Source organism: Lagopus muta, chromosome 2 (genome assembly GCF_023343835.1).
Source record: "Lagopus muta isolate bLagMut1 chromosome 2, bLagMut1 primary, whole genome shotgun sequence".
Lineage (NCBI taxonomy): Eukaryota > Metazoa > Chordata > Aves > Galliformes > Phasianidae > Lagopus > Lagopus muta.
This window is the reverse complement of record NC_064434.1, coordinates 65,022,031-65,036,097: the sequence shown is the minus strand read 5'-3', so window position 1 is coordinate 65,036,097 and position 14,067 is coordinate 65,022,031. Positions and strand designations below refer to the sequence as shown.

At 44.0% G+C, this 14,067-nt stretch overlaps 1 protein-coding gene across 2 annotated transcripts in view; it reads left to right on the top strand.

Annotated features, from left to right (window-relative positions):
* Positions 1-14,067, top strand: part of LOC125689961 (solute carrier family 22 member 2-like) — a 30,026-nt gene that overhangs the window by 9,894 nt on the left and 6,065 nt on the right. For both annotated transcript variants that reach the window (XM_048937776.1, XM_048937777.1), the window contains exons 3-10: positions 6,148-6,352; positions 6,481-6,999; positions 7,839-7,942; positions 11,109-11,263; positions 12,114-12,282; positions 12,561-12,675; positions 13,209-13,315; positions 13,457-13,671. In XM_048937776.1, coding sequence (XP_048793733.1) covers positions 6,589-6,999; positions 7,839-7,942; positions 11,109-11,263; positions 12,114-12,282; positions 12,561-12,675; positions 13,209-13,315; positions 13,457-13,671 — 1,276 coding nt within the window. In that variant the 5' untranslated portion in view covers positions 6,148-6,352; positions 6,481-6,588. The remainder of the gene's footprint in view (positions 1-6,147; positions 6,353-6,480; positions 7,000-7,838; positions 7,943-11,108; positions 11,264-12,113; positions 12,283-12,560; positions 12,676-13,208; positions 13,316-13,456; positions 13,672-14,067) is intronic.

Below are 14,067 nucleotides of genomic sequence, written 5' to 3'. Positions count from 1 at the left end.
CCTGATCCTCTCCATCTTTCTGGGGTTGGGGTATTTTGCTCCAGAGCAGTCTTGTCTTGTGATTCTGCAGTTCAGTCTCTCCTCCATGCCCCCTCCTGTCTCTCAGAGAAGCAGCCTCTTCTTCACCCCCAGCAGGGCAGGTGCTGTCCCCACTCTACAGTGTGCAGAGTATGAACTGTAAAACAGATACTGCCTCAGCCCTTGCTGTCTACCTAAGAGTGCAGTTACCCAGCACATTGCCTCTAACAGCAGAGTTGGTGCAAGCTAAATTTCTCCCAGCAAAAACCTATGTTATGCTGCAGTCTCTACATGTCCACTCCATCCTCACTCATTTGTCAAGATCCTTGTGTAGGATCTAGCTTTGTAATATCTGTATTGTTTGCACTGCTGGTCTCATGCTGAGTTCCATTCCCCTTAGAGCTGGTATCAGCAGTTCACATACACAAAGGAAATAAACCTGAAACTTAGAATGCAAGCCCTCTGGAACCAGGCTAGTAATTTTCCAACCATGAATGGCAGGTGATCAGGAGACTAAAGCTCAGCACCAGCATGCTTCTCAGCCATGTGGCTGGATGTGACAGCAGAATGGGCTGAAACACAAGGATAGCTGCAAACAGCCCATGCTGGCCCATATCAACATCAGGTACAACCTCACCTCTGTCTGAAAAGAGCCTCACCCTCCATGCAGCTCTTGGACAAGTTTTGTGAGCTATATGGGTGGGTGGGCATGTGCAAAAGCTCAGATCGCCACTGAACAAAACCCATGTATTTTTCCTGAAGTGCGAAGCACACCCTTAGACTCTGTACCAGTAGTTACCACCAGAACTCTTTTCTCCCCATAGAAGTATGTTATCTCCGCCCCCTCCGATAAGAGCAGCTGCCCACGTCCCAGGTGTGCTGCAGGGTGACCTTGCTGTCTCCTTGGTGAGCCAGAACAAAACAGCAGCACCCCATGGCACAGGTGCTCAGCATACTGAGGTGCTGTGGTGCAGCATGAGCATCCGTCAACCCAGCCATGTGTGGCCTCTGTGCCCCAACACCAGTGGCAGAGTGATTCAGCCATGCTCCCACCCACTGCAAAAGCAGAAATGCAATGTTCAGAGGGCAAACTCCAGCTGCAGATCACACTGCATGCCACAGCAGAAGCTGAAGAGTGAGGACTGTGCACTGAGTTGTCATAGGCAGAGCTACTCCCAGGTTGCACAATACTGTGTGGTAATTAGTGATGAGAAAATGAGCTCATGTAGAGACTTGTGGATTTAGAGGCGGGTAATCCAAAGATAGAGGGTTTTTTGCCAAATACAGTGTAATTATCATCTAAGAAAAATGTGTTAGTACTAAGTGAACCAACCATAAGGTACATTCTGTTTCTCTTACTTTCAGTTATGTAATACATTCTTTAGATGTAAATAAATACTAAGAACAAACACTTGTTTCTTCAAATAACTTAGCCTAAAAACAAAGGTGCGTAGGCTCCCTCTATAGTCAGCTCTTGGCTTTTAGATACCTAATTCTCACCTCTGGGTCTGAAAACCTGAGATCCTGTGATGCAAAACACTGGTGAGTTATGACACCTGGGCTGCCCAAAATTTGCTTTTTTTTTTTTTTTTTTTTTCTTTTTTGCATTTTTGACCTACACCTTTCTCCCAAAAGGATTCACAACTGATCAACTGATCAGGTGCTGCGAGCAGTCAGCATGTCAGCATAGCCCCACTCTGAGCCCAGCACTTTATGTCTTAGTTAACTTGCCAGAAATGTCTTCATGCGTCAACACCTCATCCAGATGGCTGCTAACAGCTCTGGGTGCACAGTTCTTCTGTCAATCACCTTTGAAGGCTTCTACTATACACCTGTCTTTCTCTGTTGACTAGACAGGCATGGACAGCAGGCATGGACATCTAGCTCAGACTGTATGCTCAGCACTGACATGGCTGAAGTCAGCTGAGGTGAAGCCCTACTGAAAACTGAAGCTATGTGACAGCTGGGCTTGTCACTATAAGGAAAACATCTAACAAAGGGCTCTAAAATGATGAAGGGTCTGGAGCATCTCTCTTATGAAGAAAGGCTGAGGGACCTGGGCATATACAATCCAACAATGAGAAGGCTTGAGGTGATCTTATGAATGTCTACAAATATCTGTATGGAGAGTGTCAAGAGATTGAGGCCAGACTCATCTCATTGGTGCCCAGCAATACGATGAGAGGAAACAGGCAAAAAACTGAAACACAGGAAGACTGAACATGAGGAAAATCTTCCGTACTATGTAGGTGATGAAGCACTGGCACAGGTTTCTTAGAGAGGTTATGGTGTCGTCTTCTCTGGAGATATTCAAAACCCACCAGGATGCAATCCCAGATAATGTGCTCTAGGGGAACCTGCTTGAACAGGGGCTTAGGCTGGATCTCTTCCAACTTCAGCCATTCTGTCATTCTGTGACCCTGTCCTTTGCTCCGTGTTCCAGCCTCTCTCTACCAGTGGCTCCCAGCCATGTGGTCTGGTCCCTTCCCTTGTGCTGACTCTGCCCCTCCTCAGCCCTTCGCTAAGCCCCTATGTCTGACTACTGCAAGATAAAACTATCCCAATAGTTACTAGGATCAGCATTTACCTAATCAGTGATCTGGTTTTGTTCATGATGTACAGGACTAACAAGAGCCAGAGCTGGTCAGTGGAAAGGGAATAGGAAGTGAGACCTTCACACTAAGAAGTCTGAGTGGCTCTGACTGTCTCATCTACCTCCTCCCTAATGCATAAGCAATGAACCCCAGTGGCAACATGGCTCATTGCTTGTTTGAATGCAGTGATTCTCAAAGATACTCCTGTGAATACGGTATATCTTCCTTAAATCTGATCCTTAGATCAGTACTTGATTCTGGCTCGTAGCATCACCTGTAAAGATCCCTGTTAAATGCTCATCTCCTAACAGGAAACAGAGTTGCAATAAAACTACATACAGCAAAGCACTAACCGAAAGCACAACTAAGTGATATGGATAAAAGAATGACTCACCAGAAGGAATTCAACACAGTGATGCTTGCATATAGGTGAGCACCAGAGCAGGCACCTTAGTGGAAATGACTGTCTAAGGCATCTTTAGTAAGTCATTTTAGCCTGAATTCTCAAAGACCTGAAGGCTAACCTCTCTAGAACGCTAGCCTGTTAAATCCTTCTATTTCAGTTTTGATCTTCAGGAGTGAGAAGATGCTTTCAGTTCTTTGATTGTCAGGGCTATTGTTTGACAGCATATATGCTATAATTATACATTACTATTGTGGATTAATTAGACCTGGCTTGCATCTGTATCTAATTTTTTAGAGCAGAATTTTAGGCTTTGTTTCATTCCTATTTCACTCAGCCCTGCAAGCATACATCTAAAGTCAGGAGGGTCAGAGTACAGGAACACATCTTTTGGAAGGTGGACATCTGTATAGTAGGGCATGGTAATGTTTCACTGCTGTAAACTGACGAGATTACTGATTATATGCAGAAAACCTGCCAGAGCTGATGCTTTGCTTCATGGACTGCAGGGCAATATGGTTCTTCTGCAGGGCAATATGGTTCTTTTGCCAGATATTCTTTGCTAACAGAACAGCTCCAGCTTTGTTTACTTTGCTCCCCAGCTGCTGTTACACATTATACACTGATTGACATTGTACTGCATCTGCACTAACAAATAAAATGAGCAGGGGCCATTTTTGTTGCTGGAGGCATGTAGCATGGTATGGCTTACATCTGAATGCATCATCCTGAACCAGGGTGATCTTTTCCATCCTGGCCACTAGTAGCAGGTTTTGGCCTGTGTCACTGCTCCAAACACATCTGGGCATTGTGAGGACCATGGTAATGAGAACAAGGGAAAGCAGAATGAGGTGGTAAAGATTAAGCAGTGTGGGTGTGGAACAGTGCTCTAGGCCAAATAGAGCCTTGTTTAGGTTCTCAGTACAGATGTCACACTGGTAAGCTATCATGCTGTATGTTCATTTGCACTCAGATCTACCAACAGAACTGCATACATGCTTGCTCTCTGCTCCATCCCCCTCAAAAGTGAAAAAAACTCATCTGCAAAACTTCTTAAAGTGATCGAACAAACACACTCTGATGTGCTAAAATGACAGAAGTCATATGTCAGTGAAATTTCCATTCCCTCGTGTTGATGGAATGGACTAGCCAAGGCATGCCCTGCTCCATCTCCTCAACTGGAAGCCCTTGTCCCACCAGCTCAGACACCAATACGTACACTGAACCCTGCTGAGCTATCACATGAATTGTCCAACAGGATGGAGGATGGAGTTCAACAGGCTGAGGTGTGCCTCAGCCAGGGAACAAGGCTGGATGCAATGGCTGTTCTTCTCAGGAGTTACTTTCCAAAACAGTTACTGAAGAACTGGAATGTGAGGAGGATGTTCACACAATATTTGTTAGAGAAAACCCCTCTGTTCCCCTATGGCTGGTGTCACCAGTCTTAGGGAGTCTTGCTAAGATATTTGAGGGCAGCTCGATAGAAGAATCCTCCAGGTGCCATGCAATATCTAAAACTAGCTTACTGGCAATACAAGAGAATTTCTAAGTGCCACTAGAGGTTTTCCAAGAGAAGGAACACTAGTATACCTTACAAGTGGAGACAACTCTCTGCCAGCAAAACTGGCAGATGAACCAATAACTATATCTGTCTTCCTCCAGGATGAAACTAAACCTGGCAGAATCAGAAAAGGGAGTAAGCACACCTTTGGGATGCTTTATGCACTTTTGTTGCAATTAATTGGGTTTTCGCTGGCCCAAATTTTAGCTGAGAACAGATGTGTCAAATACATGCACTGAGAAGCTGTGTGTGTGCAGCTGGGAGTACAGTTTAAGGGCTGCTTGTGCACCGAGGTCCTTTCCCTCTGACCTGAAGCATTCACACGGGAAATAGCCTGTTCCCTGCTTCTGATGTAAAACAGAATTAAACACAGATAGGTGAACAGTTAAGTTGTAAATGGTCAAAGGTTTGTGCTTTTCTTAGCTGTAAAAGATGTTTATTGCAAAGTAGCAATCCCATTTGGGATTCTTGACAATTTCCAGGTATGATTTCATTGCAACTCAGCAGGACTTGTTATTAATAGCCCTACAAAATATCACATTACTTATCACCTCTGTTTACCTCCAAAGTTCATCATTTAGTTTTGTGCTTCATAAACCTGAGAGGTCACTGAGTGCTCCTGGGAGAGACATTAACTCAGTGACACCAACCTGCCCAGGGATTCCCTCCAGAAGTACTAGGCAAGCTGCAAAGTGGTTTCATTTTGACTAGAAAAGAGGAACAATAAAACCTGTTTTCAGAACATTCACCAGTAGAAATATGCTTTAAATGGCCGAAGCCTTTGCCCACAGAAGTTTTTGTCCAAATCCACACTTCTGATGTTCAGATGCAGTGCCCTGAATCTCTTCCAGTTTATTCCTTCTCTTCCAGTATATTCCATCATTACTTACATTACTTAACACAAGCTAATTGTTTACAGGGGAACCATACGGGGAACATCATGAAAGCACCTTATGTAACTGCAGTTATGAGAACATGAAAGAAATCATCCCACGCAGTAAAAGAGATTGAAGATGCCTCCGTCTCCTAAGCACACATTTGCCTATTAACACTATCTAATAAATCCACATAAAACAGCTGGAACATGTTTGACAGATGAGGCTGTAGCTTGGGACAGCCTCCTCCTACTCTTTCCCAGGGGCACAGGACAAGGAAGGGCCAGTGCTGTGTCCTGGGGACACTCACCGACCCTCAATCCTTTCCTTGCTCCTTGTGATAAAGCAGTCACCTGTGAACCATGGCAAGCTTGGTCTGGGTACCTATAATTAAGAAATGCCAATCTGTACTTGTGGTGTCTTGTCTGCTTCCTATGTGGGATACAGTGCTATTCTTTAGCTCTTGAGATCCTAATAGAAGTCTGCTCTGTTGTGTCTTCTTGGAGTTGTCCTTTTCCATGACCCCAAAGTAGCAAACAAGTTGTTATCTATATTCAGGATAATTCTGATAATAAGGCCCTCCAGTCACACACATACAGGGGAGAGAATAACAGTACTTTCATAATAGTTATGCCCTCAGTTAACTTTAAAGCACTGGGAAAAGGAATTATTGTCTACCGTACTTTATGCTGACAGACTGTCAATGACAAGAAAGGACTGTCTGGGAATATGAAGGTTGTGGGCAGCTTTGAATGCAGCAACCACGAGATAGTGGAGCTCAGGATCTTACATGGAAGAAACAAGGCAATAAGTGGAATTGCAATCCTAGACTTCAGGAGAGCCAACTTTGACATCTTCAAGGACCTACTTGCAGGTATCCCATCGGTTACAGCATTGGAAGGTAAGGGGGTCCAAGAGAATTGGTTAATATTCCAGTACCAAAAGTTTGTTTAGAAAAGGCTCTTGAGAAACAAAGGTTGCAATGCATGGCTTGACAATTGACCACATTCTTTAATTATTTGTCTACAGGTTTTAAATAAACACCTCAGCTGTGATATAAGATCACGGTGAAGGTAAAAGCTGTGAAAAGCAACAGAGTTAGATATTTTAATTTTTAATGAGAAGCAAGAGAGAAAGATGCCAACATTGGATGACATTTTAGAGCACATCGGAGAATTTGACAGGTTCCAGAAACAAACCTTCTTCGCCCTGTGTTTGCTTTCTGCTGCCTTCACTCCAGTCTATGTGGGGGTCGTCTTCTTCGGGTTCACCCCCGAGCACCGCTGCTTCAGCCCTGGCGTGGCGGAGCTGAGCCAGCGCTGTGGCTGGAGCCTGGCGGAGCAGCTGAACCACACCGTTCCCAAGTGGGGCAGCCATGGGGCCGCCTACAGCAGCCGCTGCAGCAGGTATGAGGTGGACTGGAACGCAACGGGTGTCAGCTGCACCGACCCCCTTGGCAGCCTCGTGGGCAACCGGAGCTCTGTCCCACTTGGCCCCTGCCAAGATGGGTGGGTCTATGACTACCCCGGGACCTCCATAGTGACTGAGGTAAGGAACAGTTTGTCCAACAATATCTGTCTCACCTGCAGTCCTTAAACTTATCTGGGGTAGAAAGAGGGGTTAAAGCAAAATTTTCAGGCTGAATTCTAGTAACATTTGAATTGATATGTTCATAATAGTTTTTAAAAAGAAAAAGGCAGTGCAGTCATTGATTTACCAAAGACTCCTCTCCAACTTTTACAAAAGCTACATTTGGCCACGTTCCTGGCTTCTCCCAGCTCCTGCAAAACATATTGCTCAGCTAAGGCTGGGAAAACTCCTCACTACCCCACAATGCCATCTGAAGGCAAAGCACAGCCATAGAAAGCTCCATGGATGGAGATCCTTGCTCACAGCCCCTGCACACAAATTGCCCCGCTGGCCTAGCGGTAACCCCACCACCTCCTACACACTGCGCTGGTTTCACACAGTGAGATAATACATGGCTAGGAGTAGTCCTTGGCATCTGAGAAGGAAACCATGCTCCAAGCATCTTCTAAATTTCAAGCAAATATGGGAGAGGAGAAGGTGACATTTCTCTGAGCTTTTTTATTTTTGCATTCAAAGATTCTCTGTCTCTGTCATTCTGTTCTTTGTCATTCTGTTCTTCTGTCATTGTGTAATTATTTTCCAGGGCATAACTTCTCTGTAAGGTCTGGAAAATCTGGATGAGATGTATTGCAGATGTTGGCTTTAAGAGATTACATATTTTATTTTTCAGAGCCTGTTTCCTAGTTGTTTTTTTCATTTCACTCTTTTCTATTCCAAGTTGTTTCCTTCCATTACCCCTCCTTGAAAAAACATGGTTTGAGTTGAATGTTCCCATTCTTCTGTGACTGTCCGTGCAGTTTAACCTGGTGTGTGAGGACTCCTGGAAGCTGGACCTCTTTCAGTCATCTGTGAACGTTGGGTTCTTTATTGGCTCTGTGATAATCGGCTACATAGCAGATAGGTATGTAACATGTACAAAGGTGTGAGATGAACTGCTTCTTTCAGCCCTCTGCTTCCTCCATGTCACTGAACAACATTCATGACTCAAAGGGGAAATAAATGTGCCAAAAACTTGTTTCAGAAGGCCCATGTATCTCTTAAAAGTGAATGGATCGTGGTTCCTAAGCCCTGGCTGCTGTGATCCAGGAATCCATGCAAATGTCACAGTGTTCACTCTTTCAATGGTTTTGTGTGGAATTTGCATATTCACAAGCAAAGAGGTTTTTTTTCTTTAACAGTGGCAATCTGTAATATGAGCTCAGAGTTTTAAATGAAATTTTATCTCACGCACCAACAACTATTTGCCCATCTCATAACAAATTTGTTTCGCGTTAGTTTTAACACTATCCAGATGGCTGTAAATCAGCTTTAAAATAGGAATGTTTTTCCCAGATGAAGAAAAAACTAAATCCTAAATCTTCTCTTGTCCCTCTCTCTCTCAGCTGGCTCTGTACAAAGCTGGGATTTCATTATTATTAAGATCTCATTATCTCTCACCTCCTCTTTACTATCATAAATGTCAGCGTGCCACATATCTGCTCACATTTTTTTGAGGTTACACTCAAAACAAACATGCTTTGTAGCTGATTTTCCTGTGCTTCTTTTTTTCTTTTTTCTTTTTTTTTTTCTTTTTTCCCTAGTATAATGATAAGAGAGGCTGAAATTGGAATTTGGAAGAGGTGAAGTTAATAGGAGATGAACGGTCCTACAAAGGCTTCCCTCCATAGAATCAGCCAGTTTTCCAGTGTACTTGAAAGCATTCCATCCTTTTTACATTTCAGTAATGATGTACAGCTTATGGAAGTAAAGGAGGAGATATGTAGCAGCCTAGGTATGATAGGACATGAAAAAGCAATGAGTAGATCCCACAGCTATCAGGGGAGAAACTGTTCAAATTACCCTTCAAACACAGAGATGAACTAAGCAAAAATGACTAGCAAAAGAATTTCTTGACAACATATGGTTACGTGAACCGGCAGAACCAAGGATCACAGTCCCAGAGCAAATTATATCTGATATGCTCTTTCTGTTTAAAAACACTAAATAATCAGGCAAATTATAAGACCCGAGAGTCAGATATCATTGCTGTTAAGATAATGCAAGTACATATCACAACACTGAGTATTTTTCTGCTGTTGTATTTACCGACACCCTCTCCCTATTTTCTATGGTCTTAAACAGTGCAAGCCTTGAGGAGCAAAGCAAGATCTCATATCCAGGTGCTTAGGACAAAAAACAACTCCAGAAGCCTAAAATTTAGTAGACAGAAAGAGAAAAAAAGGTCTATGAATTATGTGTTTCCTGAATTTGAAACATCTATCCTCTATCAGGAGTGCATACAGAGTGCGCTGTTTTTTCCATACATTAGGTGCCTGAAATCTGCTGTACTCTTGAGAACGTTTTAGGTGCTTCAGGGGAGATTTCATCAGCTCTTCCCAAATGCGCCTCTCTCAGAGGGATTAGACCGACTCATTCACTTGACTGGGCTCTGGGCACATTTCCAAACACTGGTGTCTTGGAAAGGGCACTCCTGTTTCCTTAGACAGCAGACAAGGTCAGTGCTAAGATTCAGTGTTTGCACCTTTGTCATTTATTGCCAGGCCTCTAAGAAAAGGCCATCTCAGGAGAGGACATCCATCTCTTGTGGTCTGACAAGCTCCTCATGGGCTGGTCTTTGAAACAGTCAAAAAATATTAGTATGTCAGACTCATGAAAGAAAGAAAGTATGAGAGATTTGATCAGCTGCTTATTGTGGAGAACAGAAGACATTTATTTTGGCTGGCATTTATTATAATGCTGTTTTTGCCAGTGCACACTAACTAATTTAATGGCTTTTATAAATCGAACTTCTAACGGAATATATGTCTCCGTCAGCTAGAGAACAAATGCCTTTCTAGTGCTCAAGTAAGCTTGTTTCTTTTGGAAACATTCTATTTCTGACTATGTACGGGTGAGTCACAGTGAATGACAAATAACAGGAATACCCAAGACCCCCTTCTAGAAGAGCTTAGCAGACAGAAAGATTAAATGAGAAAACAGGTAAAGAAAACAGTAACCAAATACGATCTACATTAAAAAAAAATATTGCAGCTTTGAAAGATGGGATGAAGGGCCTCAGTAGAGCATTTATTGAACTCATTTACTAAGTCATTAACCAGAAGTGGTGACCTGATAACACAGGATGAGGGAGTTCCCTGAGCTTCTACTGAAATGAAAAATGCTGTGAAGGGAATAGCAGATCCAGACTTCTACTCAGAAAGAGTAGAGAAAAGGGGGACAGGGAACATTCGCAGTCTCTTCATACCCTTTGGTCTGCCACCCCACCCTGTGTGTGCAGCAGGTGAGCATGGTGGCAGGGGAGCTTGGCCAAAGCCAAGCTTTCTTTCTGCCCAAGCACCATGGTACCTCTTGGTATCTGTCACCAGCTAATGCAAATGGGAAAAGCACCAGAGCTCAGGAATAGAACAAAACAACATGGCTCCTACATTCCTCCCGCTTTTCAGGTCCTTTCTGTGGTCCCTCCATTTCCAAACATATCTCAGAAGAGGTATAGTCCCTCTTCCTTCTATTAACTCTTGCTTCTGCATTTGGTCACTGAAAACACCATCAGCCTGACTGACTCTTCAGGCTGCTGTGGTAGTGGCAATGCTAAGCAAACACAGTAACAACTTGTACAACTTCCACCTCAGCTCTTCTCCACAGGTCTGTGCCCCACTGGGTGGGAAAGTAGATGAGAGGAAAAGACCAGGGAAGTGATTTTGGAAGGAGAGGTCAGTTCCTTAAACACACCACAGGGTAGATGATCAAAAACTTAGTATTCAGGTCAGGACTCAGGATACTAATAAAGGTTTGCATTCCTTGTACCTGAGAAAACACTTGGAACAAAATCTGAAAGAGGAAAGCAACCTTTGTTTCATAGAATCATAGAATGGCTTGGGTTGGAAGGGACCTTAAGAATCATCAAGCTCCAACTCCCCTGCTGCATGTAACCTCTATGGAAGTTGGTGGCCCTGAATGGGTTTGTTTCAATGGGTTACTCATGAGGAATCTTTGCTATTCAGCTGGAATTTTGTGCAGCTGTGAGCTGAGCCTTTTTTCCTCTCTTTTCTTCTTCTTTCCCTCTGCAGGTTTGGTCGCAAGCTCTGCCTCTTGATCACAGTCCTCATCAATTCTGTCTCAGGGGTTCTCGTGGCCTTCGCACCCAGCTACACGTGGACAGTGATCTTTCGGTTGATCCAGGGGCTGGTCAGCAAGGGGGGCTGGCTGACAGGCTACGTCTTGAGTTACGGCACCTTGCAGTTCCTCTCACCGGGCAGGAAACCCGAGTTAGCAGCAGGGCTGGCCACTGCTGGTGTCCTCTGGGGATCTGTGGAGACAGGGACAGCGTGCTATTGACTGCACAACCGCACTTTGTTGCTTTAAACCGTCTATGAGTCAAGCTGTGTTTTCTTTTGTGAGCTGCCTGTCTGAGGGTTTACAGGCCTACAGACTTTGTTATCAAATCAACATTTTATTCCTGGAAAGCTTGCACCAACTTGTACACATACATAGAATAATGAGGAGGCAGCTCTAGACGCTAAGGAGCATTTGTATCCGAAGTGACACGTCAAATGAGAGGGCAAAGTCTGGGGGCAAGAACTGAAAATGCTGCAAAGACATTCAATGCTTTTCCAGGAAAGGCAGCAGCAAGCAGCACTGCAGGAGATAACATTTGTGTTTCATAAACCTTGTGCCAAAATGGCTTTGCTGTGTCAGGAGCCAGCAGATGCCAGCAGGCTGCTGGTGTTGCAAGCTAGTCTTGGTTAGGTGGAATGAGAGACAGAGAGCTGTATTTGCCCTTGTTTTGGGTGAGGCCTGACAGTCCTGGTAGAGGGGCCAAGCCCCTAGCTGACTGATGGAGACTTCTGCAAAGCTGAGTCATGCTACACGGTCAGCCACAGCTGCAGCCACACTGTCAGTTGCTTCTAAGCACAGCAAACCACATCTCGTAGACAGTCAGAAAAGTGGCACCAGTTGCCTCCTGTGCCGAGGCTGTAGCCTGTACACCAGGCCAGTTCTGCTTCCCCAACTAAACCCATGTCCTCACACGATGCCATAAGGTCCCTGTGCCTCACACAACATTATCTTTGTAGCTGCAGAATTCGTTGGCTTAAGCTTCCGGAGGACAGTGGGCATCATCTACCAACTTGCCTTCACTGTGGGACTCCTCATCCTCACTGCTGTGGCTTATGTGCTCCCACGCTGGAGATGGCTTCAGCTTGCTGTCACCCTGCCCAATTTCTTCTTCTTACTCTACCACTGGTAAGTTCCTAAGTTTCCAGTGTCACCACTCCCAGCATCCCTAAATCAAAAAGATAATCCAGTGGACTACACCTGGGAGTCCAAGTTTCTTTGAAGAGGTCAGAACTGGACTTCCGAAACAACATCAGATCAGATCTTCTGTTTTTCTTTCATTTGGTTCCCCCTGCCCAGGAGATTATAGTTTATTCCAAGCCATCTAGGAGCAAGGAACAAACTGTAACATGCGCAGTTACTTGCCTTTTCCCGTCCTTTAAGTGTCATGCTTGTATGCACTGCAGGTGTCTGCCTGAGTCCCCCAGGTGGCTAATAACTCAGAAGCAAAATGACAAAGCTATGGAAGTTATTAAGCGCATTGCCAAGAGAAACAAGAAGCAGCTACCTCCCTCTTTCCAGGTGACTGTACTGCATTTACTGAGTGTATGCAAAGCTCAGGCAAGCAAAGCTACAATGTTAGGATTACTGTGGGTTTAGATTTGGGAGCAGCTTGGTGACCGAAAGCACTGCAGTTCCCTAACATACAACAAGTGGCTTTTCTTTGCCTGCCTAGGACTCTAAAGACCATGTTTGAGAAAAGAGGCTTGCAAAAATAGCCAACAGACAAGAAATATTCTTCCTTTAATTAGTACCAATCAACATGCAGTAAACTCACCCAATTTCATGACTGAGCATTCCAAGACATCCTCATTCATTTTTTAATCTACCACTTCACGTCATGCAACAACCTCATAAATATGGCTGCACAGACATGGGAACTGTCTACACACATTTTCATATTTTCTTTCCCCCAAAACCTCGGAGAAGTTATTTTGCTTTCATAACTGATAAATCAATACTAATATCTTCCCATAAATCCAGGGAAAAATATTCCTTGCTTACTCTTGCCTGCTAACTCTAATTTTTTATCCTTCTCTCACTTGTGCTTCCAGAACCTCAAATCTGAAGATGAAGATGGAGAAAAGCTGAAACCTTCATATCTAGACCTGGTCAGAACACCTCAGATAAGAAAGCACACATTCATTTTGATGTACAGTTGGTAAGGGAATACTTTGCAACCTACGTGGAGGAATTGTATTCAATTCCTTAAAATGTCATGGTTGGACCAGCTATGAATCTGAGTCCTTTACATAAGCTCTCTCCCAAAGAGTTTGATTTCATCTGCCTGTTCTTTGCATAGGTTCACAAGCTCCGTCCTCTACCAAGGGCTCATCATGCACATGGGACTAGCTAGTGGGAACATTTACCTGGATTTCCTCTATTCTGCTCTTGTTGAGTTCCCAGCTGCCTTCATCCTCTTGTTAACAGTGGATCGCATTGGCCGTCGCTACCCATGGGCTGTGGCAAATGTGATGACAGGTGGTGCCTGCCTTGTTACGGCATTCGTCCCAGACAGTGAGTCATTCAAATCTCCTCAGTCAATGAAATCTCTCCACATCTCCATGTTATTGTTCTGGAAAATTGAAAGTAATCTTTGCAAACCTAGCCCACATCAGTATTGTGATCCAATGAACACAAATGCCATAGAAGCCTATGTATGCCCGGTATCACCATTTACACCAGATAATGAGAGGTTTGAGGAAGATCAATTACATTTTCAAAATAGCACCAAATAAGATGGCAAGTCTGCCTGTGCTAGACCACAAGAAATGCCCTGTTATTCTTTAATTTTTGTGTGGCTTAGAATTTGGATGCTCCGTTCTGGGTGTTCATCCTCCAAAGTCCATCTTTTCTGTTTCTAAAAAGTTAAAATGTGGTGACACACACACTTAAACACCATCTGGATACGTT